General features: G+C 43.3%; 1 protein-coding gene and 1 long non-coding RNA gene across 2 annotated transcripts; both read right to left on the bottom strand.

Annotated features, from left to right (window-relative positions):
* Positions 1–7,401: 7,401 nt before the first annotated feature.
* Positions 7,402–8,299, bottom strand: LOC128409938 (uncharacterized). The gene is made up of 2 exons (XR_008329347.1): positions 8,178–8,299; positions 7,402–8,144 (listed from the first exon to the last, which is right to left on the bottom strand). It is a non-coding gene; the product is annotated as an uncharacterized LOC128409938 (long non-coding RNA).
* A 3,246-nt stretch (positions 8,300–11,545) lies between these two features.
* FAM124A (family with sequence similarity 124 member A) lies at positions 11,546–25,622 on the bottom strand. Its single transcript, XM_053380477.1, has 4 exons — positions 25,497–25,622; positions 22,925–22,956; positions 15,665–16,395; positions 11,546–13,335 (listed from the first exon to the last, which is right to left on the bottom strand). The coding sequence occupies exons 1-4, from the start codon at positions 25,559–25,561 to the stop codon at positions 12,541–12,543; spliced, it is 1,623 nt and encodes a 540-aa protein (XP_053236452.1). The 5' UTR covers positions 25,562–25,622; the 3' UTR covers positions 11,546–12,540.
* Between the last annotated feature and the right edge of the window lie 1,320 nt (positions 25,623–26,942).

Here is a 26,942-nt window from a genome sequence, read left to right as displayed (position 1 = left end):
TTTCAAAGCATTTCATAGTTCAACTGTATCTCATACAGAGATGAACACATAAAATAAGTTTGGCACTCTATGTCAGACCCTCCAAGTATCCCTATTTTCCAGGGACAGTCCCTTATTTACAGAAGCCATCCCAGTTTCTGATTTGAACCTGGAATGTCCTGCTTTTCCCTGGGATGTCCCTATTTTCACTGGAGAAATGTTGGAGGGTATTCTATCCAACCAATATATAAACTCAGGGGGAAATGCAGCAAATATTGGCCTGTGAAAGGGGATCCGGGAAGCACAAAATGGCAACTGAAGAACAGGGGTGAGGAACATCAGAACCAGGGGCAGATGTGGCCCTCCAGGGTTTTCCATCTGGCCCTTAGGACCTTCCTCAAGCCACACCCCTCGCTGGTTCTGCTCCACACCTGCTTCCATTTCTTTTACCTGATAAGGATGTGTTCTTGAACTGTAATAATGCCTCTTGCTTGCCTGGGTGGAGAGATGTGCACTGGTCTACTGTACCTGTGGGGCCTGCAAGGTTCCCCACTAAAGCATGTGATTTTCAGGCTGAAAAAGGTTCTTACCACTATGTAAAAAGTTATTAAACCACTAAACCAGAAACTGCAATGCTTCTCCCCACCTCCCACCCCCATGATGCTGACCTATATCTTTTAGTTTAGCATAAAAGGCAAAAATCGAGCTCATCAGTTTCTTCCTGCTGCAAATGCCAGAGTCTTTCATATCAGGAGTTGACCATGGAAATTAATCTAGACAGTTTGTCAGTGGCTTCAACTCTTGGTTATGTCTTTCTGAGTAGCTACATCTAGGAAAGGAGAGGTGTGAAGGGGCCAGAGAAGGAACAGTCAAGTGCAGGGAGTCCTATATGCCATCGGCGCACCTCCCCAAATGCACCAATCCTGCTGCAGCCTGGAACTGGGTGTGTGCAGACGATTTATTTGTTGAATGGGACACGGAGATGGGCAGCCAGAGGAACCTTCAGCAGATGCTGTCACCTGTCCACAAGTCCTAAAGTGCCAGACTAGGGTGAGGTCAGCAGGTTCAGGGAACCCTTTTCATTGTGAGAGAATTTGGGGTGACCTGTGAGTTTGTTTGGGCCTTGGCTGAGAGCCAGGGTGCCTGGGAACAGAATGAATGAATGAATGAATGAAAACCATTTTTTAAGAAAGGGACCAGGGCTTGGCTTCCTCCACTGGGCAGGTTTAGAGCATCTTTTATTTTATAAATTAAGTTGGTGGTGGGGAAGGAAATAAAGGAAGGAAAAAAGGAAATCCGGAGGAGTTCTCATGCGATCTCCCACCTTTTCCCTTCATACCACACCATGGGACTTGTTTTCCTTTTGCATGTCTGATTTCATCTATGCTGACAAGTGTCAAAAGGGCCAGGAAAATGGAAGGGCCACTATTAGTTAATTTAAATCTTCCTGTCTGGCAAGTGTAGGGATGGGGGAGGGGTGTTTATTGCACCAAGTCTCGCTAGGATGGGGACAATCACAGTAAACTTTCTAGTGTCCCAATGGATGATGTCTGCTGTCTGAGAAAGATGTTCCTATGATACCATACACGTTTTGTCTGCTGCTGGATCCTGGGAGTGGAGCCTGACCTATGTAAGAGCCCTTCCACATGGCAGTTTATTATGGAGTCTGTTCTGCTGACACATGGCAGCTTTTGCACAAGGTCAACACAGTGCTGTCCTCCATAAAGTGTCATTCCATGTTATTTTTTCCATTTAATCAGCACTTACTGTTTTTGAAGAAAATCCTCCTCGTTCCCGCCCCCCCATGCAAAACTGGTAAATCCAGATTAAATGGGGTGAGGGTTGGAATATGGGATGGCATTTTGAGGAGGGTGTTGTGTGGATGCTCAAGACTTTACAACCTGGAAAAAAGAGACAATGCATGTACTTTTGTAAAGCAAGAAAATCTTTAATAAGTTTTTTCTTTTAAGAGTAGTACAGAGCCCACAATCACCTGCCATGTGGAAGCACCCTAAGAACATAAGAAAAGCCTGTTGCATCAGGTCACTAGTCCATCTAGTCTAGCATCCTCTTCTCATGGGGCCAACTAGATGCCTGTGCAAAACCCTCAAACAGGATTTTTCAAAAAAAATTTTTATTCAAAATTAAAACAAGAGATATTATCCAAAAACATATCATCCTTGTTTCCCCCCCATTTTTCCTCCCTCCCCCCATCCTCCCACCCCCCCTGACTTCCCTCAGTTCCAATCTTTGGTTTCTCTGAGACTGCTGTTTTCTGCATGTTACAAAGTTGTATACATCCTCCAACTATTTAGCTGATTATTATCAATAAAAGTTTGTGAATGTTTATTCAAAACCTGCCAATGAGTCCAGTTCATTTTGTTGCTTCTTCAGATACTTTGTAAAGGGTTCCCATTCATCCTTAAAGTCACAGTTATCCTTGTCCCATGGCTTATATGTCAGTTTTGCCAGTTCTGCGTAGTCCATCAATTTTTCTTGCCATGATTCTTTAGTTGGGGTTTCTTCAGTCTTTCAACCTTGTGCTATTAAACTCTCGCGGCCGTTGTCGCATACATGAAGATGTTTTTCAGCTTTTTTGGCAGATCTTTCCCTACAGTCCCTAATAAAAATGCTTCAGGTTTTTTAACAAATGCTAAATGGAACATTTTCTTCAATTCGTTGTATATCATTTCCCTTTTTTTAAATTATATTACAACCCCACCACATATGATAAAATGTCCCTTCCTTTTTCTTACACTTCCAACATATATTTGAACTAGTTTTGTACATTTTCCCTAACTGCACTGGTGTTGTGTACCATCTATACATCATCTTCATGTAATTCTCCTTCAATAGGGAACAATCTGTAAATTTTAAATCAGTTTTCCATAATTTTTCCTAATCTTCCATCATAATGTTGTGCCCTACATCTTGCGCCCATTTAATCATAACTGATTTTACCTCTAGCTTGGTGGTGTTGTAAACAAAAATTGCCCTTTTCCCTTATGGGGTATCCAAGAGCCCATATAGAGTCCTTACAAAAGTTCCCTATTGGTAGGAGAGAATAACAGAGGCCAACCAGAGAATATCGAGAAGCAAAGCAGCTAGTAAGCTTGATCTTTATTGATCTGTTGCAACAGGGTGCTCCCCTCACCCGCAGGAGAGAGGAGGGACCCAGAAAAATGCTGTGCAAGGCCTTATAAAGACTTTTGAAATTGCCACCCTATAGATCAAGACCACCCCTCAGATACATCACACCTACATCACAGAAAAGGCGATCTAAAACAGAAATTTGAATGTTGTTGTTTTTCTCCTGTCCTTGTTTATCTCCTGCCTGGCAGGTTACTTGATTGGATTGCCTGGGGAGCCTGGCCAATCTTTTGTAATGATAAATACTTAGTTCCTGGGCCATGTCACAGGCTCACACCTTATTCGAACACAGACATACCCTTAAGACAGGATTTGTGAAGGAAAAGACAATGGGGAGGCTTTTCCACTTTGACTTTGCAGAGAAAACATTTGCTCAGTTTAGGAATCAAAATGGCTTCAGGTCAGTCTTCCTGTGCTGATCTATGTACGTGTGGTTATGAACATTACCATATATCGAAGACCTCAAAATTCCTATCACAGCGGCCACCACTGCCTCCTGTGGGAGTTCCATAGTTGAACCATGCACTGTGCAAATAAGTTATTTTCTTTCAGCTGTCCTGAATCTTCCAACATTCAGCTTCGTGTGACATCTGCAAGTTCTAGATCGGAGGCAAGGAGTGTGTTAGAAGAGCTGTTCCTTCTTCTCTTAGTGGCACAGGATCAACTTGCCCCAATGCTGGATCGAGTTCTATGCTGTCACCTTGACTATTCTCCCCACACAATCATCTTCAAGGGAAGAAAACCAGTTTTTTGTTGGAACTATAAAAGCAGATTTGTTAAAAAAGTCCTCTGTTTTAGATTGTTTGGAAACTTATGAGAGAGCTACATCCTCGGGGTCCCTGTAGCGTTTACTAGCAGGCATAGTGTCACCGTAGGGAGTAAACAAGGAGAGGTTTCCCCAACCGAAGAAGAGAGAAAAATAGAAAGTGCTCAGTTTGTTCAATTTAAGAGCTTCTCCGTGTGTAGACTGCCAGGAGTTCCAGGAACAAAGTATAGAAGGGAGTTGGCAATTAATAGCTAGCAGCTGGCGGCCTGCCCAGGATGCTTCATAGAACTTACCCAAGATATTTCTCATAGCATAGACAAGAAGGTGCTGATAGAATCTCAGCAGGTTGGTAAGTTTAAAAGCAGAGAAGTAAGAAAAAGGAAAAAATTACTTCCCTGGGTAGCAATCAACGATAATTACAGTCCTGTTATCTGCACTTGCTAAGCCGTCGCCATCTTGGAACTGCCCCCCTCAAAGAGCTGTTTAACTTCATGTCGTTTTCTCATTCTTGTATTGTTCTCCCTTAAATTATATTATATTAATACAGGTGGTCTAAGGAAAACAGCCTGTAACATAACAAGAAAGTGTAAAGAAACGCTGGCCCGCACTAGTGGGGAAAAGAAGAAAAACAAGGTATTGTGTGTGAGTGCAAGAGACAGAAGGAAGGAATTACCGTATTTTTTTGCTCTATAAGACTCACTTTTTCCCTCCTAAAAAGTAAGGGGAAATGTATGTGCGTCTTATGGAGCGAATGCAGGCTGTGCAGCTATCCCAGAAGCCGGAACAGCAAGAGGGATTGCTGCTTTCGCTGCGCTGTGATCCCTCTTGCTGTTCTGGCTTCTGGGATTCAGAATATTTTTTTCTTGTTTTCCTCCTCCAAAAACTAGGTGCGTCTTGTGGTCTGGTGCGTCTTATAGAGCGAAAAATACGGTGCATTCCTAAGAAATGTGGATGGTTTGGAAAGAGAATTTCTAACCTGGGCACCCCAGACTTCACATACAAGGGGGCTATAGGCAGAGATGCTTCCATGGTGATTTGAGGCTATGGGTTTATACAACCATTTCCAAGCTTCCAGTTTTAAAACTCACTCACAAAAGCAGAAGTTAGACCTGCCTCCAGGAAGCATGTGCATTGGCAAGATAATCCAGCTCACTTTACCTCTATGTACCTGGTAGCACACTACTCTGCAATGAGCAAATATCAGAAGTGTGTGGTTTAATTAGAGTCGGATTAATTCAAGCTGACTGCCTGTCTCTGTGTGTAAATAGGGCACTAGAGGTCAGAAAGTACTAAGTACCTTAAAGGTCTCCTTGCATAATGTGAAAAGCTATGGGAGATGGATGACCTTTGTGTAGACATAAGAATTAGGAAAAAACAAGTAGTCGACATTTGCAACCATTAATCTCTTTAAGACCACTGTCCCCTTAATTATTGGGAACAACAGAAGCCTGACGTTCTGCTGATAGAATCTTTTTTTTTTTAAGGTGAAGGATTTATACGTTTTGAAGAGAAACCACAGTATTATTATTTTGAAAAGCACTTCCCCCATGCATTAGTATGTCAGCCTTTCTTTACACTTTCTTGTTACATTACAGGCTGTTTTCCTTAGACCACTTGCATTTATGTAATATAATTTAAGGGAGAACAACATTTTCCTAGTTCTGTTCCCTTGCATCATGTATGTTTCCATGTAATTTGTTAATAAGAAAAAATTAGACACTAGGAAAGGAAAGAGATGGCTGCTTGAAACTGTCTTGAATCTATGATATATAATGAGATGAAAAACATGTTGAAATATACATTTTTTTAAAAAAACCAGAAGCATTTTTACTTGGTATTATAGGTCAGGAAATTAATAGACAAGATGTCAAACTGTTCTTATATGCAACAACAGCGGCAAGAGTATTGTTAGCCCAGAAATGGAAACAAGAAGAAATTCCGACGAAAGAAGAATGGCAGACGAAATTAATGGACTATGCAGAATTGGACAAAATAACAAGAAGGATTCGAAACCTGCGGGACCAGAGATTTACAGAAGATTGAAAGAAGTATATGAATTATTTGAAGAGCAACTGTAATCAACAAATTACGCTAGTAGGACTACAAGAAGTTTTGTAAGGAGAACTATATGAAGTGTTACAAAATACAAAAAGATAGAGATATTGGTTATGAGTTTGAAATGTAATAGGGAAAATAAGAAATGCATACTGAAAGATTAGATTGGAAAATTTTCAGACAGGATTGATGGAAGTCAAAAATTTTAATAAGATGTAAAAGTATGTTTAATTACTGTTGAAAATGATATGTTAAAAATACTAATTAAAAATTATAATAAAAAAAGAAGAAACTGTCTTGAATCTATGCACATGCTACCAGAAGTGTCATGAAATGGACCCCCTACATGAACTATGGTGCAGATACCAAGGATATTTAAAACAAAAACATGGTGCTACTCATAGCAGGCAGATGGGCAAATCTAGAATAAATCCAAAGTAAATGCATGCACAATACATAAGAATCATGGAATAAAAGGCATAAAATGGATTGTGCTACTCAGTAGAAAATGTAAGTAGGTTTCTGTATTCTGGTTCAGTTACTAACTATTACTATTTTATGAGGGCTCCTTCCTCCCCAGGGTTTTTGGATATTTGACGCAGTCTTTAGTACGACTTAGAATTTTTTTGCAGGGCTGGCCCTACCATTAGGCAGCTGGTTTGGGGTGTCTTGAAAGGACAGCAAATTGTTATTTATTACTGTTGTTCAACGAAGCCTTATTTTCGTGTGGTCCCACCTGCTGGCTGATGTGGTAACTACTACTAAACACTGAATAGTGAAATTCACCTCCATCTCTTTATCTTTTCCTCTTGACAGATTGCTCCTTTCACTAAATTGCTGGATAAAATGATGAAGAAAAGAAAACTATTCTGGGTGAATATTGACAAGGACCGATAAATACTGCAAAAGTTTTTCTCCAGTTGAAATGTTTTATTAATGCCTTGAAAGTTGAAGAAAAATGCTCAACATTCCTCATGAATAATCTTTTGAGATAACTGAGGAAGTAATTGATTCTAACTAAACTTAATTGACTGCAATAAATTACACTTAACTGAGACATATGCTAACTTGGTGGACTTGCCTGGCTTATGAAACACCTGATAAACTAAGTTTAAACTCCTTGGGACAACAGATGAGCTGTCTAGGGCTGTGTCCACATTAGAGAGTTTTACACATAAGTAGGCTACTATTTCCATGTGCACATTTCGGTAATACATTCACAGTACTGAGTAATGGGAAATAGGGCTATAGTGTATGAGAATAAATATAGAAAAATCAGAAGCAAATAGAAGGAATTGTGACAAAAACAAAAAGGCATCTGGGAAAAATCAGGGAAATATAAATGCTGGAATAAGATTTCATTCAACAGGAAAATGTAGAGTCGTTATATGACAATATAGAAGTATTAGAAAACAAAATTAGCAAGAACAATAATTGTCTTGAGGTCTTAATTGGATGGTAGAAGTTTAATATCTAAAGTATATTCAAGAGCTTTATTGATTTAGTTAATTTACATACTGCTTAGGATTTCAGCAGAAATTGCTAAGTGGCTTACAAAATCTCAACAAAAAGGAATTAATATAATAAATACAAATTTCAGATTCAAAATCTAACAATGATTAAATTAAACTATGAATAATCATAATCACAATTCCACAGTTTAAGTAATATAATTAAATAAATATCTCTAGGCGATGTACATAAAACACCAGAAGCCACAAAACAAACCATACCACACAAAACATTGAAATATATCAAAGTATCTCAAAATGCAACATAATAACAATATATCATTTTTTTAAAATAAACATTTTAAAAATCAGGTAATATGACAAGTGAAATAATTAACCTACACATCCACACTACACAAAACTAACCTAAACACACAGTCCTCACAAGCACAATTACTCAATGATTTCCTTACATCACTCCATCCACTTAATTTTCACTTTAATAAAACACTCCAGTGTTGTTTAAATAACAAATAAATAACAAAGCAGTAGCCGATAGTTGCTTTCATAAAAATAGACCCACTAAATAAAAATGACTCAGTGGCATCAGAAAAAAAACAAGAATTATTGATTTCCTTTCCATATCTCACCTGAGGACATCCTCTCTCTACCGCTCACCTAGGGAGAGTCAACCTTTCTCTGCCTTTCTCTTTTGGGAGTTGGTCCAGCACACAAGATGTTCACTATCTCAAAGGCAGCATCCTAGCCAATCAGACAAAAATAAATAAAACCAGCCCCACTTTAAGTGCAGTGCTCCAACCATGAACAAGTTAAAAGTTAGAGCCAAACCTAAACAGAATAGATACAGAGAGATCTTCTTTGGCTTACAAGATGAGGACTTGGGTGTGTGTGTGCATCAATAATAATAATAATAATAATAATAATAATAATAATTTATACCCCACCCATCTGGCTGGGTTTCCCCAGCTGCTCTAACAGAGTATTAAAAACACGATAAAACATCAAACATTAAAAACTTCCCTAAACAGGGCTGGTTTCAGATGTCTTCTAAACATCAGGTAGTTGTTTATCTCTTTGACATCTGACGGGAGGGCGTTCCACAGGGCAGGCGCCACTACTGAGAAGGCCCTCTGCCTGGTTCCCTGTAGCTTCACTTCTTGCAATGAGGGAACCGCCAGAAGGCCCTCAGCGCTGGACCTCATTGTCTGGGCTGAACGATGGGGGTGGAGACGCTCCTTCAGGTATGAGTTATTATGTTCTGATAACAAATGATGTGGTACTTGTGCCACTATATCACTCCTTCTGAAAGCATTCCTTAAAGTAACCAATAACTATAGGATGAATTTGCATTGCATTGCTTTTTTACAAAGAATATTTCTGCTTCTTCAGTTGGCAGTTTCACTAAAACAATTTCCACAGAAAACCAAAACATGAAATGTTCTCCCCCTCCTGCACTTAAAACTCATATTTCATAAAGCTGGTATCATCAGATCCTAGGATGCTTTGAAATCAGTTCCCTGGAAGATTTGAATTTTTTTATACGTTTAGCCTGTTTTTTTTGTCCATGGAGTTTTCTTGGCAGGGATACTGGAGTGGCTTGCTGGTTCCTGCTCCACGCCTGCTTCCTGGGAGAAAAGTGATGACAAACCTAGACAGCATCTTAAAAAGCAGAGACATCACCTTGCTGACAAAGGTCTGCATAGTTAGCTATAGTGTAGTGATGTATGGAAGTGAGAGCTGGACCATAAAGAAGGCTGATCGCCGAAGAATTGATGCTTTTGCATTATGGTGCTGGAGGAGACTCTGGAGAGTCCCATGGACTGCAAGAAGATCAAACCTCTCCATTCTGAAGGAAATCAGCCCTGAGCGCTCACTGGAAGGACAGATCCTGAAGCTGAGGCTCCAATACTTTGGCCACCTCATGAGAAGACTCCCTGGAAAAGATCCTGATGTTGGGAAAGATGGAGGGCACAGGGAGAAGGGGACGACAGAGGACGAGATGGTTGGACAGTGTTCTTGAAGCTACCAACATGAGTTTGACTAAACTGCGGGAGGCAGGGGAAGACAGGAGTGCCTGGCGTGCTCTGGTCCAGGGGGTCACGAAGAGTCGGACACGACTAAGCGACTAAACAACAACATGTTTAGCAGAGCAATCCAAACATGGGCTGGGGTTAGCAGAGTCACTGCTGCATCATGTGAGCCAGTGTAGAAGTGGGCTGAGTGCTTGGGCTCTGCTTTTGCTGCACCAATAATAGCATCTGTGGTGATGTCTCCCAACCCTAAAACCAGGTAGAGGAAGAGCTCTGCCACACGTCAACCTGCACCAGCACTGCAGATCAGGGGTTAGGACTGCTATGCCCAGTTCCTAGGATACAATATGTAGTGACAGAAATATTTATGCTAGCTGTGCAATAAAGATGCACTTTTCTTCTGAAATTCCATTTCACGCATGCCAGAGGCAGCTGACCACCAATGCAAACTAAATAGGCATAGATTAACACTCAAAACCCATGAGTGGAGAACATTTTAACTTTGCAAGAAGTGGTGCAATTGAGGCAATGCAGATTTCTGAACTACCAACCTTCAACACAGAAATAGGCAGTCATAAAAAATATTAATAGATTGATTGAACCTAGTTTTTTTAAAAACAACAACAACAACTCAGCATCTATTTGAGGTGTGTGCGTATGTAAACAGCGGGTGCTTTTAGCCTAATCTAAAGCTACACATTAGACCACACCAGAAGATGGAACCAGCAGCCCACAGATCAAATTTCTCTCTTTCTTAAAAGAGTGAACAAGAACTTTTCTAAAGGTGCACAAACTTTTTTTTTTTTTGCTTTTCCACAGGCAGGTTCTAGAGAACTTCTCCCATAGTATTCACTCGTCACACGCATCAAAAATTTTAAAGCCACAAAGACAGTATGCAAACTACTAACCATACTGCATTTGTATGTAAGTGTACATATACAAAACTATTTTCCATAGTTGGAAGCTGAATGCAGAAAAATAATTTTAATATAGGTATTTGGCATATCATTTTGCAAAGATTCAGGCTAATTCCTCCCTAGTCAGATCAGTCTTCTTCAAACTAGTGCCCTCCAGATGTTTGGGACTGCAACTACCCTCAGCCCCATCCACTGCTGGGTGCACCACATGGGGAGAAGGCTCTGTTAGGTTATCACCTGTCTTATAAACAGGTCCCACTCAATTTCCACCCTAAGGAATGAATTATGAAAATTATGATTTGGCAACGGCACACACCTACCAATCTAAATTGCTTTGTAACTTCTTGCTAGCGACATCCCCGTCCTCCAGACTGTTATGGTTAGCAAACTGTGTAATGATCCCTTTCTACCTTCTCAAAATGTGATCTTGGGCCAAGGGATCAAGATAAGAAATAACAGTGTCAAAGGTTGGATTCAAGACTAAAACCAGCATTTAATTTATTAAAATAGCAAGGAAGTGTTTCCAAGTCTCATTTGAGATATTTGCCAGTAAAGCGACTGCTCATACAGTGACAATCGTTACTGAAGAATTTTATTCCCAAATGACGTTCCTCAACAGGAATAACCATAAATGCCTTTCCTGATAGGACTTTTTATAACTCTGTAAGCTTTTGCATTCCCTATTCAATCCAGTAAGATCTTTAACTGACAGTTCAGAGTTATCTACTTTAATCTGTTTAGCTGTGCTTTTCTTAGCTTCACAGCACTCCTGATCACACCAAGCTTCACCGTTAGTGCTGTCCTGCTATGGGATTTAGTTGGAACTGCCAGAGATGCTGTAAGATTATCAGCTAAGATACTGAGAGACGGAATCTCAGGGCTCAAAAGAGTGTCACATAGTTATAAGCAGTTACCTAAGGTATCCAGAATACTGTCTCATTTAAGGCACCTAGTCCCTACAATGTCAAGTTTCTCTATCAGATAGCATAGCTAATATTTTTCACTCCAGCTGGAAAATCTAAACTGGGTTCTAACTGGCTGACAGGCGCTGCAACTAAATGGGAGGGAGCGCATGGGTGCATGGGGATGGGAGAAATTTACAAAACTTCCAACAGTACACGAGGGAACAAAAACATAGCACACTGCACTCACTCCCCAAGAACAGCAGAAGCAGCTGGAAAGAGAGGACTTCAGGGATAGATATATATATTTTTAAATTGCATGAGTTGTGTGTCCCTGTTTCTCAATTTGATCCTTTTACTTTTTTTTGTATGTTTTGTGGTATTTTGTGCATTGTGACTTGCCGTTATTTTTACTAATTATAGTTTAAAGGTAAAGGTAAAGGTAAAGAGACCCCTGACCGTTAGGTCCAGTCATGGACGACTCTGGGGTTGCGGTGCTCATCTCGCTTTACTGGCCGAGGGAGCCGGCATACAGCTTCCGGGTCATGTGGCCAGCATGACTAAGCCGCTTCTGGCGAACCAGAGCAGCGCACGGAAACGCTGTTTACCTTCCCGCCAGAGCGGTACCTATTTATCTACTTGCACTTTTGGCATGCTTTCGAACTGCTAGGTTGACAGGAGCAGGGACCGAACAATGGGAGCTCACCCCGTTGTGGGGATTCGAACCGCTGACCTTCTGATTGGCAAGTCCTAGGCTCTGTGGTTTAACCCACAGCGCCACCTGCGTCCCAATGTGCCACCTGCGTATTATAGTTTAGTCATTCTTTATTGTGATTGCTAAGTGTAAACTGTTTAATTATTATTTGCTGACATTTAATTTTACTGTTTACTATTATATTCTAATGGATTATTGGATATTGCTTTATTTGATGTAAGCTGCTTATTTTAAAGTTATATTTTTATTATTGGATCAGATTGTTATTAGGTGCATGATCTTTGCTGCCTATTTTGTTGTTTCTTCAGCTTGCAAACCACCTTGTGTATAGTAATATAGAAAGGCGGTGTACCAATTAAAAGTGAAATGAAATTAAACATACACACTTACCACAAGACCCCAGGGCAGCAAACAGGTCTTGGGCGCAGGGTGGAAACTGGCTCAATAACCAAGCACTTAAAGAAAATAGCTTTCTCTTTATATCTCTCTCTCTCTCTCTCTCTCTCTCTCTCACACACACACACACACACACACACACACACACACACACAGGTTCAGATGTAGAATTCTTCTTCATTGCTTTTCCCACCACCAGTTGTTCTGCTGTCAGCAAAAGGGAAAACGGTTCCTCTTGGCAAACATTTTATCTCAAAGGAACCAGCTGATGGGGAACCTGAATGTGACTCTGAAGAGCTGGAAAACCAATCAAAAGGAAAAGGAAGCGAGCCGGAAGATAATTCAAAGATGTTACACTTGGTTGATGGGGATCTTCCTCGTGAGCCGGGCTCCTTAAATCTCTTGACACTTTGCCCTTGTACAGGATGCTTAGTCTTTGCTTCCACGTCACTACTGAACCCATCTGAAACTGAGTAAGCCGAGACCACAGATAGATCAGCGAAGGCAAGTTTCATCCCTGTGTCCACATCAGTCTCCTGAACTCCTTCCAAGTCATCAATGTTAACTCTGCTTCTTGTCCTGTGTCCAGAAGAGAAAGTGCTTAATGAATTTGGCTCGCTAAAATGAAAAGATTTGGGGACCAGCGAAGAGCGCATTGTGGGCAAGCAAGCAAGAGACTTGCTTCGCTGAAATGAGTCGGCAGAGGCTCCACCAGGTCTTCCGGCGGAAAGTGCTTGGTTGTGATTTCTCAAGTCCTGCTGGGAAACGCCAAGGCACAGACTGGCATGGTGAAACGCAATGGAATAAACTGGTTTTGAAGGATCACTGGCTTTGTTGGGAGTCCATCTGCTGCTTTGGGGAAGAAAACTTAGAAGCGGTGTAACAGGAAGGTGCCTTGCAGGAGATGGCGAGGAAAACTTGTTCAGCTTACCACACTTCCTATACCGGGCCTGCTGTGAAGAAGAAGGGATGAAAAGGGAGGAGGTCACATTAACAACAAACCTTTATTTCCATAGCTGAATTATCTACTACATGTTAAATGGCCACTGGTTGCATTAATCAGCAACAGTAATTGGCTGGGGTGCCTGGAGCTTAGGGGAAATGTAGTGGAAAACATCAGAAATGTACCAAGTTGATGAAGGCTACTGTTTACCTTGGAGTAAGTCTTGTTGAATTAAATGTTAATTGCTTCTGAGTAGGCATGCATTGGATCGCACTGCAGAATCAGAACTTGTACCCTACAACAGATTAGCACTACTAATATACAAAGCCCTAAGCCTTTTCTTCTTTCTTAAAAGGTGGCATGGAAATAAAAAGCTTATAAACTAGCAAGCATTGTGGAGAAATCTTATTTCCCGCTTTGGAGAACTACCCTCTCCAGGGATAAAATCCTCCAGCTGGTTTAAGGAAAAGAACCACTACTGCATTGTTGCCTTTTCTTTCTCCTTTATATTTTTGGTTTCTGCAGGGCCATTAGTGCTGACAGAGAACTGCTTGTTTTCTGCAGAATGAGTCAGAGCACAAGGAACATGGACTCAACTGGAGTCTGCAGTTCTAAGTAACAAAAGCTCTATGTACAAACTGATACACTTATATCAGCAAGGCAATAAAGAACTGTTTCTGTCTTAAACAGAGCTGCACAGTTGCCAGACGTCGCACCAGTTTATTCTGATTGCACTGTTGTCTAGATGATGCAAAGCCTAGCAACTATACCATTCTCTAAAAGTAAACATATCCACATCCTTCAAAAATCTTGCACCGATTTCCCAAAGTTTCCCACTAAATGCACAGAAGTCCTAGAATAAAATGATGCTATCCTGCTACATTTTATACCAGACTTAGCTACTTCCATAAAGTTCCACAGGTTGCCTGATTAAACGGTAGAAAAAGAATCTGCTGCTGAACTAATTGTTTCCAAAGTTAAGCACCTTATTACAACTTGTATGTAAAGAGTGCCTGAGAAACTGATAGTAATAGTTCAGCAATGCAGGAATCTTTTGCCCAACATTGGGCTTGAACCCACAACCCAGAAATTCAGAGTTCCATGCTTTACCAACTGCGCTCTCTCAAGCACAGCTTGCAGCACTTTGCTTTTGCTCCCATGCTGAGCTAAACCACGGTTTGGCTTAGCGTGTTAACTAAACTTGGATTCATGACTACACAATCTCCTGACTAACCACAACCTGCAGCCAAGAACACACCTATTCTATATTCTTTGTCCTTTGAAAGTACTTTGCCAATATCATCCTAAGAGTGTTGCCTGTTGACTAATCAAATCAAATGTAGTCACAATGTTATTGTTCCTGTAACACAGCTGAAAGATCTTTGTATAAAACAACCTTTAGCCCCCTTTACCTCTAATCTTAAGGAAACCATGGCTAAGCATGGACATATGAGCATGTGTGTATTCATGGCAAAAATTGCAGCCATTTCCCTCCTTCCTCAGTCCTGCTGCTGATGTTCCATGACACAAAGATGAGCCATGGTTTGGTTTGGCTACATCTGAACTTGGGTTCGTGGTTTGTCAAGGTTCACACGTAACTCTAAGCCACACCATGACTTAGCTTCGGGGAGTAAGCCAGCAGTACCAGGACCAGGGGATGAGCAAAGTGGCTGTGATTTTTTAACTCAGTACCCACATTCACACTTAGCCATGGTTTACATGTGAACTAGGCCTTTGGCTTCTTGCTGTTTTTGAATTCCTCCATCATGCACAGTAAAAAAATCTGACAGATTGTGGAAAATTATACAGAGTCAGCCCAGGAACAAACTAACATGGAAAAGAGTTGACAAGGTTCTTTCTGTTTATACAAGGCTTCTACTTTCTGGGGTCCATAAGGTTCAAAGTGAAAGTTTAGAATTGGAAGCGATGGATCTTTCAAACTAGAGAAATATATGTGAATTGTGCTAAGGGACAATAAACGTTATTCACCCTCTGGTGTGTTAACACCATCACCCCAGTCCACACCCAAAGACCAGAGGTCTTTGGCAATGGATGGTGATTAGTATGAAACAATTCATACTGGTGTTACAGGGAGCTCACTAGACCATAATAATTATTTATTACATGGACAATATGTGGGCAGCTCATTTCAGTCTGGAAACAAAAGTAGGGACTTTTCTGATGGAACTTAATAGTACTTATTTCCAAGGAAACTTTACACACAATTATGCTGCGTATCCTTCAGAGACATTCTGATTCCCACCCGCCACCCCATGCATGGCAGCTTAAAATCTGCATTCCAAAATGCCACATGGAGATTTAGGGGTGCTAAGAAATACCTGCAGGAGGATCTTGTTCCCATCAGGATCTTCAGTTTGCCACCTGCCTTCGCTGATCCGGCTGCAAGGATTCGGCAGGAGAGACATCAGCTGCTCAATATCTTTGACTCGGAATTCCAGCAGCGCTGAGTCTGTGGGACTTGGCACATGGCCTTTGGGGAGCCTCTTTAAAGACAACTGAATATCAATATCCACATTGGAATAGACAGGGATCACACAAAAGCCTGCCTTTTTCTGACAAACCCGTCTTCTCAGAATGAGTTCGTAGAGCTTCATAACGCTGGCAAATTTTTCATTCCTGCAGTAGATGGTGAAGCGTATTATTTCCTTCCCGTAATGCACTGGTCGTATGGCCCACAGAGGAGTGCCTGGTGCCAAGGTGAAAAAGTCCTGGCTGCCTGGCATGTAAGGGAGGAAGTTGCCATGCACCTGTTCCGTGTGGTGGTAATGCCAGGGTGGCCTTTGAAAGGACTCGTGAAGTTGCAGGATCGGCACCTCATCATATTCTTCCTTCAGAAAGAGGATTACTGCAAGGGCTGGCTGGGAGACGATGGCCTTGTCGGGCTTCCTTGGCTTCCTCCTTTCCGAAACGCGGAAGAGTTGGAGATCAGGGTGGATCCATGCCAGTAGGCTATCGATGGCTTGCTGGAGGACACCAGAGTCTCCTGGGTCTGCAATTAGGTGCATGCTAAGAAGGAAAGGATCCTGTACATCTTCCACAGAAAGTTCACCTGAATGGAGGAGGGGGAAATCCCAGTCATTCTGGTTTGGTTTGCAACGGTTTACATTCAGTTTTCTATAAAGGTGTGGTTTTCAAGTAACTAAATGAGCAAATGGAAGAACTTCCACTCATGCAATAGGACTCCCCCCACAATTTCTTCCCCCTGCACACGCCCCACACTGTCCCCAAATCTGCTCCAAAGGGTTGGGGGACCCCCATAACAGAGTTAGGGTGCGTGGAGGGGAAATCCCATTGTGCAAGAAGTCATTTCACTCCTGCATAGCATTAATAATAATAATAATTTATTATTTATACCCCCGCCCATCTGGCTGGGTTTCCCCAGCCACTCTGGGTGGCTTCCAACAAAACACTAAAATACAATAACCTATTAAACATTAAAAGCTTCCCTAAACAGGGCTGCCTTCAGATGTCTTCTAAAAGTTTGGTAGTTATTTTTCTCTTTGACATCTGGTGGGAGGGCGTTCCACAGGGTGGGTGCCACCACTGAGAAGGCCCTCTGCCTGGTTCCCTGTAACTTGGCTTATCGCAGCGAGGGAACCGCCAGAAGGCCCTCGGCACTGGACCTCAGCGTCCGGGCAGAACGATGGAGGTGGAGACGCTCCCTTAGGTATACTGGACCGAGGCCGTTTAGGGCTTTAAAGGTCAGCACCAACACTTTGAATTGTGCTCGGAAACGTACTGGGAGCCAGTGTAGGTCTTTGAAGACCAGTGTTGTATGGTCTCAGCAGCCGCTCCCAGTCTGAATACAACCCCTTGGAATCTATATTGGGTCATACTTGCCACAGGTTTGGGTCCCAAACAGAGAATTCAGTCCACGTCTCCATCATAAATCTGCATACGTCAGATAACCCATAACTGCCAATCCTGTTCCAAGACATATCTGGACCACTAGGCTCTCAGGGTTGAAGTGTGTCTGGTCCAATGGTGCCCAAGTAAACAATATTCCTGATGGAGTAAACAGCATCCCAGACATATTTCCCTGTGCCGCTAACTGAAATAGCATCAGCCACCCAGTGAGACACTCAAACCCCAAATTCAGTAACATAATAAAGGACTGGCTGCAGGCAAGGGGAGAACTTCTCTTCATTTTAAGCTGGTGTGTGTTCTTGCTGCTCAGTTCCATCTCATTAATTCTGAAGCCTACATCAGGAGGCTTCAGAATCTGAGGTGAACATCTCTTCAATGCTCAGGAAGACTAAGGAAGAGGTAGAGCACAGAATTTCATCAGCTGGATAGATGGAGCAAGAAATAAGTTGGGAAAGGAGGAAAGAAGGCTAGTTCATCCATCTAGGCATTCCAGAGGAGGAACCATTTGCCAAAAGTCTCAAGAAGGTGATACGATGCCAGAATGCCGACAGGGAAAGAATAGCCAACAAGTTGTCCTCTTTCACGCAAACATGGGCAATGTCACTTCAGATCGTTCATCTGCCTGCCACACACAGATGACCAGCGGTTCTGCCTTTGACGCGAAGCACAAATGTATCACTTCAGTCAGTATAATTAAAATAGCTCGCAGTGATTTTGCAAATCTCTTTCAATGTGAACCGACACTTTTAACCCTCCAGCTAACAGAATGAAGAAGAAGACAACAGCAAAACCTCTAAATTTGGCATGGACTTTGAAGTTAAACTGGAAACCAACTTAAACTACAGTATATCTAGCAGCCCAACTCACTGCATGTAGGTCAGTAGAGAAGCCGCGAGTCAGATGATCCTTTTGTGCTTCACTCCTGGAGGTGTAACCACTTTGACAGATGTCACAACCATTTACAACGTGGCGGCAGGGAATGAGAAGCTTAGAAACGCACTAGACACTGAAAGCATCCCTCAAAGTAGAAATGTGCAAATAAATTCAGATGAAGACTAAGGTCACCTCTACACCATGCACTTAAGGCACTCTTGTGCCACAGTTACCCATCATGGTTTCCCCCAAAGAATCCTGGGAACTGTAGTTTGTTAAGGGTGCTGAAAGTAAGGCCTGTACAGAGCTGCAACTCCCAGCCAAAGTCCCACCTAGTCCAACGTCTTCTTCTCGCAGTGGAGAAGCAGGAATCTGAGCACAACAGCACTCTCTCTATTCAGTAAGTAGATCCAAACTGTGTTAGAAACTCAGATATAGAATCTAATTGACAAATGGCACCTTAAACCTAGGTTGCGGTCGCCATAATGGTATGCCTAGGTGCTGCTTTAGTTATTTTTTTGCAATGGGTTTTTATTATTATTATTATTATTATTATTGTTATTGTTATTATTTTCATTTCTATACCACTTTATATTTTAAACGGGGGGAAACTCAAAGCAGTTTACAACACATTGCAATCCAGAATAAAACAAATTCAATCTTCAAGGAAATTATTTCAGATCCTTGGACTCACCTACATTGGCAAAGAAAAAGCGCTTTATACGCATTGTATATGCATTAAAGCACTGTGACACCAGATGGTGCTGTGGAGTTCTGTTTTTGCCAACTCGATTTCTCATACAAAGTTTACGACGCGTTTAACTGAGACGCTTCTTTGGTGTGTCTAGATCCAGCCCTTCTCTAAGTGACATTTTGCTTTCCCCAGTCGTCAGCGTGGCATCCAGAGATCTCCATGTGGTCGCAATTGGACCCACACCACTCGCCAAACACGCCTGGCTAATTCCTAGCAGTGGGTCCAAACAATCACACACTTGAGGCATTATTGCTGGCTACACTTCTTACAATTTATAGGCAATGGACGATCCAGCTTCTTCTGCCTGGTTTTCATTAGCTACAATAAATATTGCTCCAGCTCACAAGCGCTTACCCAAATGAACATAAGGAGAACCTGTGGATCCAGCCAAGGACGTATGAAGTGGGGGGCGGGACGCCCTGGGTGGCACTCGGGGGGGTGTGACAAGATGGCCCCTGCCTCCCCCCAGCTGTAGAGCAGTCAAGGGCGCGCTCATGCGGCATCCATAAGGGCTGCTGCTCTCGTGTGCCGTCCATACGGGTGTCTGTACAGGCTGCCTCTCACACGGCGACCGTACGGGCTGCTGTGCGTGCGCAATCTGTATGGGATGCTGCACATGCACACGCCATATGGGATGCTGCTTGCGTGGTGTCCCACTCCAGGTGCCAGAGAGGGTTCCTCCACCACTAGATCCAGCCAATGAATGGCAATGTAGTCGAGCATCTTGTTTTCAAAGTGCCCAACAAGATGCACAACAGCATCTAAACGGCCTCGGTCCAGTATACCTGAAGGAGCGTCTCCACCCCCATCATTCTGCCCGGACGCTGAGGTCCAGCACCGAGGGCCTTCTGGCGGTTCCCTCATTGCGAGAAGCAAAGCTACAGGGAACCAGGCAGAGGGCCTTCTCGGTAGTGGCGCCCGCCCTGTGGAACGCCCTTCCAGCAGATGTCAAAGAGATAAACAACTACCTGACATTCAGAAGACATCTGAAGGCAGCCCTGTTCAGGGAAGTTTTTAACGTGTGATATTTTACTGTATTTTTGGTTTTTATGGAAGCCGCCCAGAGTGGCTGGGGAGGCCCAGCCAGATGGGCGGGGTATAAATAATAAATTATTATTATTATTATTATTATTATTATTATTATTATTATTATTATTATTATATTTTCTCTTCCTGCAGTTTCCAGCAACTGTGGAGGCAGAGCAGAGCAGATGCCTCCAAGCAACCTTCTGCCTTTACAGTGGCACCTCGGGTTAAGTACTTAATTCGTTCCGGAGGTCCGTTCTTAACCTGAAACTGTTCTTAACCTGAAGCACCACTTTAGCTAATGGGGCCTCCCGCTGCGCTGCCGGAGCATGATTTCTGTTCTCATTCTGAAGCAAAGTTCTTAACCTGAAGCACTATTTCTGGGTTAGCGGAGTCTGTAATCTGAAGCGTCTGTAACCTGAAGCGTATGTAACCTGAGGTACCACTGTATTGGCACTATCAACTGAAATTAGTATCAGGAAAAAGAACATTTCAGAACCTCTAATAACACAAATCCTGAAACCATGGTCACAGTAGCAGCACCCAAGTACAGCTGAAACAAAAGAATGTGCAAACTGGTTTCTGTCATCGCAAAAAGCCTCAGGCACAGCCTGAGTTCGCCAGTCCACTCTCTCATTATCTGGGAAGGTTATAAAGTACTTTACATCAACAATGACAAGTAGGTGTGTTGATTTATTTGCTGCTGTGTCATTTCCACACTAGTTGTTTTCTTTGGAATTGAGATAAATATTTCACTTCATTATTACATAACAGGGTGGGAAGCCTTGGCACCATTCCCTTTGGGGCAACCTTTCCAGCAACACAATTTTAATTTTGCTTCCAGTTGACTGCAGAAGAGCAGAGCCTCCACTGTGCTAATGGGCTCTGGTATGGAAAGGAACCAAAACTTCCCCATAATGCGTACTAGCGGGTGAGCTAGTCTTCTGTCTCGCTGCTGTGTGTGTGTGTCAGCTCCTCTAAAAACTAGGGTGACGCCCAATGATTAAGACGCAGGAGAAGACACTACCGTGTAGGCAGTAATGGTCAAACTATTCTCAGCAGCCTCAAGTGCAGAAATAACACAATCCCTAATAACTGAGCCGCAGCATCCCTCAAGGTCAGTGGGCAAAATCAAAGCAGGGCAATTTAACTGCTCTATCGCACAAAGAGAGCTTATGCAATACGGACCTGTAATCTCAAGCAGCAATTATCTGACAGGACAATGGAGTCTTCTCAACATCCTAGCCCTGAAAATATGCATTTCTAGGACAGTCAAAAGACAGGAAACAAAGTTTGCTCTGTCGGTTGTGTCAGACTAATCACTTTTCACCATTCCAGAGCCTTCCTGATGGAACCTCGGGTTCAGCCTTGGATGAAATCACCCAATTCATTCTGCTGTCGGCTGAAAGAGTGTTGGACTACACTTCCCATCATCCCTGACCATTGGCCATGCTGGCTAGGACTGATGGGGGCTGGAGTGCCATTGATTTCCCACTAGAAAGTCCCCTCCATAATGGGTGGCCTTTTCACCAGCCGCAACAGAGTCTCCAACACACACTCCACACTGGATAGGTTACCAGGGGGCAGCCAGATATTGTTGTACTCTAACTCCCATCAGTCACAGCCAGCATGGCCAATCTTCAGGATGATGGGAGCTGTGGTCCAATGACATTTGGGGAGCACCCTTTTGGCTACCCCCAAGTTAGGCACTGGAATTTTCTTTCCAAAGCACAATACCCACCTACTGAATAGCTTCTGAGATTGAGCTGGCATGGAGAAGAAGAGTCATACATGACTCTGTGCCACCATGGCTGCAACACATGTACCACACCGTTTGGGTCCCTTCCCAGTCTGTGTTTGACTGTCGTCATTAAGTGCCACACACATCTCAGTGAAAGGTCCACCAGAAACGAAAGTCCTGGCTTGCCCAAACTGGCCTGAAATTCTTGACTATGCAGAGGCACGCACTTACTAGCCTATACATGTTTACTTGAAGTAAGTACATGAAGTGAGCCCCTGTTACTTCAATACTCCCAGGTAAAGATTGCAGCCTAAAGCCCCTTCCTATTAGCGAATGTTCCTCCCTTTTCAGACAATCTTTCTTCCTCCATACTAGTTCAGTAGAGGCTCCCCACCCACATACAGTGGTACCTCGGGTTAAGAACTTAATTCGTTCTGGAGGCCTGTTCTTAACCTGAAACTGTTCTTAACATGAAGCACCTCTTTAGCTAATGGGGCCTCCCGCTGCCACTGTGCCGCACGACTTCTGTTCTCATCCTGAAGCAAAGTTCTTAACCTGAGGTACTATTTCTGGGTTAGTGGAGACTGTAACCTGAACATAGCTGTCAACTTTCAGATTTGAAAATAAGGGATCAGCAGCCTCACCTGTCCCAGGGACAGTCTACGGCAGGGGTGTCAAATTCAAATTCATCGGGGGCCGCATCAGCAGTTTGGTCACCCTCAAAGGGCCGGTTCAAGTTCGAGTGTCTTCAAAGCCCATGACACCTTTAACAGCTGGATTAAGTAATGCAGAGCTTCTGGCTCATGGAACACTACACCTTGATTTCATTTGAATACATATATGAATATAAAAATTGTTTCCTGTTTGGCTTGGTGTTTAAGTTACACAAGATGTGCAGGTTTTAATTTTTCTCATTCCCCAAATTTTAATCGAGCATTTGTTTGGATTTTTTCCCCTTTGCTACCTACCCTTGCAAGAAGAGCAAACCTCTTCATTCTGAAGGAAATCAGCCCTGAGTGCTCACTGGAAGGACAGATCCTGAAGCTGAGGCTCCAATACTTTGGCCACCTCATGAGAAGAGAAGACTCCCTGGAAAAGACCCTGATGTTGGGAAAGATGGAGGGCACAAGGAGAAGGGGACGACAGAGGACAAGATGGTTGGACAGTGTTCTCGAAGCTACAAACATGAGTCTGACCAAACTGCGGGAGACAGTGGAAGACAGAAGTGCCTGGTGTGCTCTGGTCCAGGGGGTCACGAAGAGTCGGACACAAATAAACGACTAAACAACAACAACAGAAGAACAAAATTATACTCACTGCTGGAAGATGACACACAGCTGTATTCTGACCTGCAGTAAAAAAATAATAATGTTAAGTTCAGTAGGGCTGTTGAACAATGGGGACTTAGGTTATGTCATTATGGTTAGAGTGTCAAGCTAGCCCCTGGGAGACCCGGGTTCAAATCCCCACTCAGCTATGAAGGTGTCTTTGGACCAGTCACCATCTCTCAGCCTGCTGAATCTCACAGTCCTCAGGAGGTTAGGGAGAGAACCACGTATGATGCCACGAGTTCCTTGGAGAAAGGCAGGTTATAAATGCAGTTTTAAAATAGCAGAAAACAGCAGATAGTACAGTATGGTCCATGCGGAAGCAAGGTCTTTAACTTCCTTGAAATAAGTTGGTTGGGGGCACTATTTTGGACTGCATGTATGAGTGGATTTCCAATTACAAGCTCCTACTCTAATGGTGTAAATCACAATTTTTTCATGGATGAAGCCTTACAGCTCCCCCCTCCTGCCCCCCCCGAAAGATACCTCTAGCTGCAAAAATATGTTTTGACTATTACATGCTGCATGAACAGTCTGCTTCTTTGGTTCATAAGATGATTATGAACCATCTTGGTTGAAAATGAAAATTGTGGGGCAGGTTACACGTACAGGTGAAACTTGGAAAATTAGAATATCGTGGGAAAGTTCATTTATTTCAGTAATTCAACTTAAAAGGTGAAACTAATCTATGAGATAGACTCATGACATGCAAAGCGAGATATGTCAAGCCTTTATTTGTTATAATTGTAATGATCATGGTGGTTCAATGCCCATGGGATTACTGTGCTTGATTGGCCAGCAAACTCGCTGGCCCCATAGAGAATCTATGAGGCATTGCCAAGAGAAAGATGAGAGACATGAGACCGAGCAATGCAGAAGAGCTGAAGGCTGCTACTGAAGCATCCTGCTCTTCCATAACACCTCAGCAGTGCCACAGGCTGATAGCATCCGTGCCACGCCGCATTGAGGCAGTAATTGATGCAAAAGGGGCCCAAACCAAGTACTGAGTACATATGCATGCTTCTACCTCTCAAAGGTCCAATATTGCTCTATTTGCAGTCCTCGTTTTGCTGATTTCATTTAATATTCTAATTTTCTGAGATTGTTAATTTGGGGTTTTCATCAGCTGTACACAATTATAACAAACAAAGGCTTGACATATCTCGCTTTGCATGTCATGAGTCTATCTCATATACTAGTTTCACCTTTTAAGTTGAACTACTGAAACAAATGAACTTTTCCATGATATTCTAATTTTCCGAGTTTCACCTGTAGCACAGAAATATTCCCCTGCTTGTCCATACACACAACATTACAACGTGCTGCATGCCCTAGACCATATGCAGACACATCCCTTACATACAATTATATATGTGCCCAAGCACACACACTGGTGGGAGTATGTAGACAGGGATGTGTGCACATACACAATGATCACTGAACACATTGTAATGTGGTCGTAATGCACAAATGCACCCAAGATAAAATATGAAACAGCCCTAAAATTGGGAGACACTTGAATTCCATTGCATTTCTGGATTGCGGGGTGCATGTACCTTAAACATGCCCATTCTGATTGCCAGAGTACGATTTCTGCTGCTGCCTGGATCCTGCTCCCAAGTTCCTACTCACCAAAGCTTTTTTATGCCCCATATGGGCAGTTTATTAACAACAAGGTACTTGTAATGATATAAGATCTTTCTTTCCTCAGCCCTTTTAGAACATTATATATACCCACATATAAAATCTACCCAAATTTTTGGTTATTTTTTCAATATCACTGAAACTGTTCTGCAAGGAAAATGGTTGTGCACTAATTATAACGAAGCATGCAGAGAGGCATCATGTTTGAGGCAAAATCCTCACCTCTGTTTGAACATGTTCACCCTTTTTTTTTTTTAGGATCAAACATTTGTCCAAGTTTCCCTGAAGAAGCGCTTAGCTGGAAAGGCAGGCAACATTAACCTTTCGACGTTCAATTAATTTACTTTCTTTTCCTAAGATTTCCTACACTCCACCCCCCCCCCCGCCCAGACACAAGAACGCACAAATCCCTCCATCACAGCTCACAAGCCCCATTACTTTTGGGATCAAACCAGCAGTTTAGGATTTGTGCGAGTCGGATGGCTCCGTCGGTAGAGCCTGAACCTCTTCATCTCAGAGTCCTGAGTTCGAGTCTCAAGTTGGGCAAAGGGGGGTGGACTAGACTGACCCTCAATGGTCACTTTACAATTACATGATTCTATGATCTGGGGTTTGGGAGAGGCTCGGGCTACATGACCCTGGGGGTTCCTTCCCACTCCATTATTTGAGGTTTGGGGAGGGATGGGACGAGACGAGGCGCCAAAACGCCCCAGGAGCGAATTCGGAGTGGGGCTGATCACCGTTTCCTATGGGGTTTCCCTATATTTAAGGGCTTGTTGCGCTTTGGTTTCGATGTTGCTTCTTCAACTGCCCGTCCAGGGGGACCCCTATCCCCGTCTGAAGCGGATGGGCATCCTTGTCGAGGGAAAGGGACCGGGCACGAGAAGCCCCCGGTGCCAGAGAGGGGACTCACTCACCCGGCCGTCTCGGCTCCGGAGTCGGCGGCCTCGTCCTGCCAGCGGCCGCCCCCTTTCCGGCGCATGGCGCGGCGGCTGCTCCGACCGCTGCTGCTCCTTCTTCTTGCCGGGCTGGGAGGCGGCGAGGGCGGAGGGACGGGTCGGTGGGCGGGTCTCCCGCGCTGCCCCCTGGCCGGAAGGTCCGTCCTCCCGACGGGGATTTGACCGGCCAGGCTGCAGGCGCGCGGCGCTCCTCTCCGCGGCGCGCCATAGAATGCGTCCCGGGACCCGTCGGTGGTGCCAAGTGCGCGCGGGAATGCGTAAAGATAGGAGGATGCCGCGTTTGAGCCCGGCAGAGATTTAAAATCATCATCAACAACAATCATCGCTTTCTTATGTATATTATGTATTTCCCCTGTTAAGGTGCTACACTCAATACGCCAGCAAGTTTGGAAAACTCAGCAGTGGCCAGAGGACTGGAGAAGATCAGTCTACATCCTGGAGAGTGAAGTCAAATGGGCCTTAGAAAGCACTGCAAATAACAAGGCCAGTGGAAGTGATGGTATTCCAGCTGAACTATTTAAAATTTTAAAAGATGATGCTGTTAAGGTGCTACACTCAATATGCCACCAAATTTGGAAAACTCAGCAGTGGCCAGAAGATTGGAGAAGATCAGTCTACATCCCAATCCCAAAGAAGGGCAGTGCCAAAGAATGCTCCAACTACCGCACAATTGCACTCATTTCACACGCTAGCAAGGTTATGCTTAAAATTCTACAAGGCAGGCTTAAGCAGTATGTGGTCCGAGAACTCCCAGAAGTGCAAGCTGGATTTAGAAGAGGCAGAGGAACCAGAGACCAAATTGCAAACATGCACTGGATTATGGAGAAAGCTAGAGAGTTCCAGAAAGACATCTACTTCTGCTTCATTGACTATGCAAAAGCCTTTGACTGTGTCGGCCACAGCAAACTATGGTAAGTTCTTAAAGAAATGGGAGTGCCTGATCACCTCATCTGTCTCCCGAGAAATCTCTATGTGGGACAAGAAGCTACAGTTAGAACTGGATATGGAACAACTGATTGGTTCAAAATTGGGAAAGGAGTACGACAAGGCTGTGTATTGTCTCCCTGCTTATTTAACTTATATGCAGAATTCATCATGCGAAAGGCTGAGCTGGATGAATCCCAAGACGGAATTAAGATCCCCGGAAGAAATATCAACAACCCCAGATATGCAGATGACACAACCCTGATGGCAGAAAGTGAGGAGGAATTAAAGAACCTTTTAATGAGGGTGAAAGAGGAGAGCGCAAAATATGATCTGAAGCTCAACATCAAAAAAACCAAGATCATGGCCACTGGGCCCATCACCGGGCAAATAGAAGGGGAAGAAATGGAGGCAGTGAGAGATTTTACTTTCTTGGGCTCCATGATCACTGCAGATGGTGACAGCAGTCACAAAATTAAA

Source organism: Podarcis raffonei, chromosome 3 (genome assembly GCF_027172205.1).
Source record: "Podarcis raffonei isolate rPodRaf1 chromosome 3, rPodRaf1.pri, whole genome shotgun sequence".
NCBI lineage: Eukaryota > Metazoa > Chordata > Lepidosauria > Squamata > Lacertidae > Podarcis > Podarcis raffonei.
Note: the sequence above shows the minus strand (reverse complement) of the source record. Positions and strands in the feature narration are given on the sequence as shown.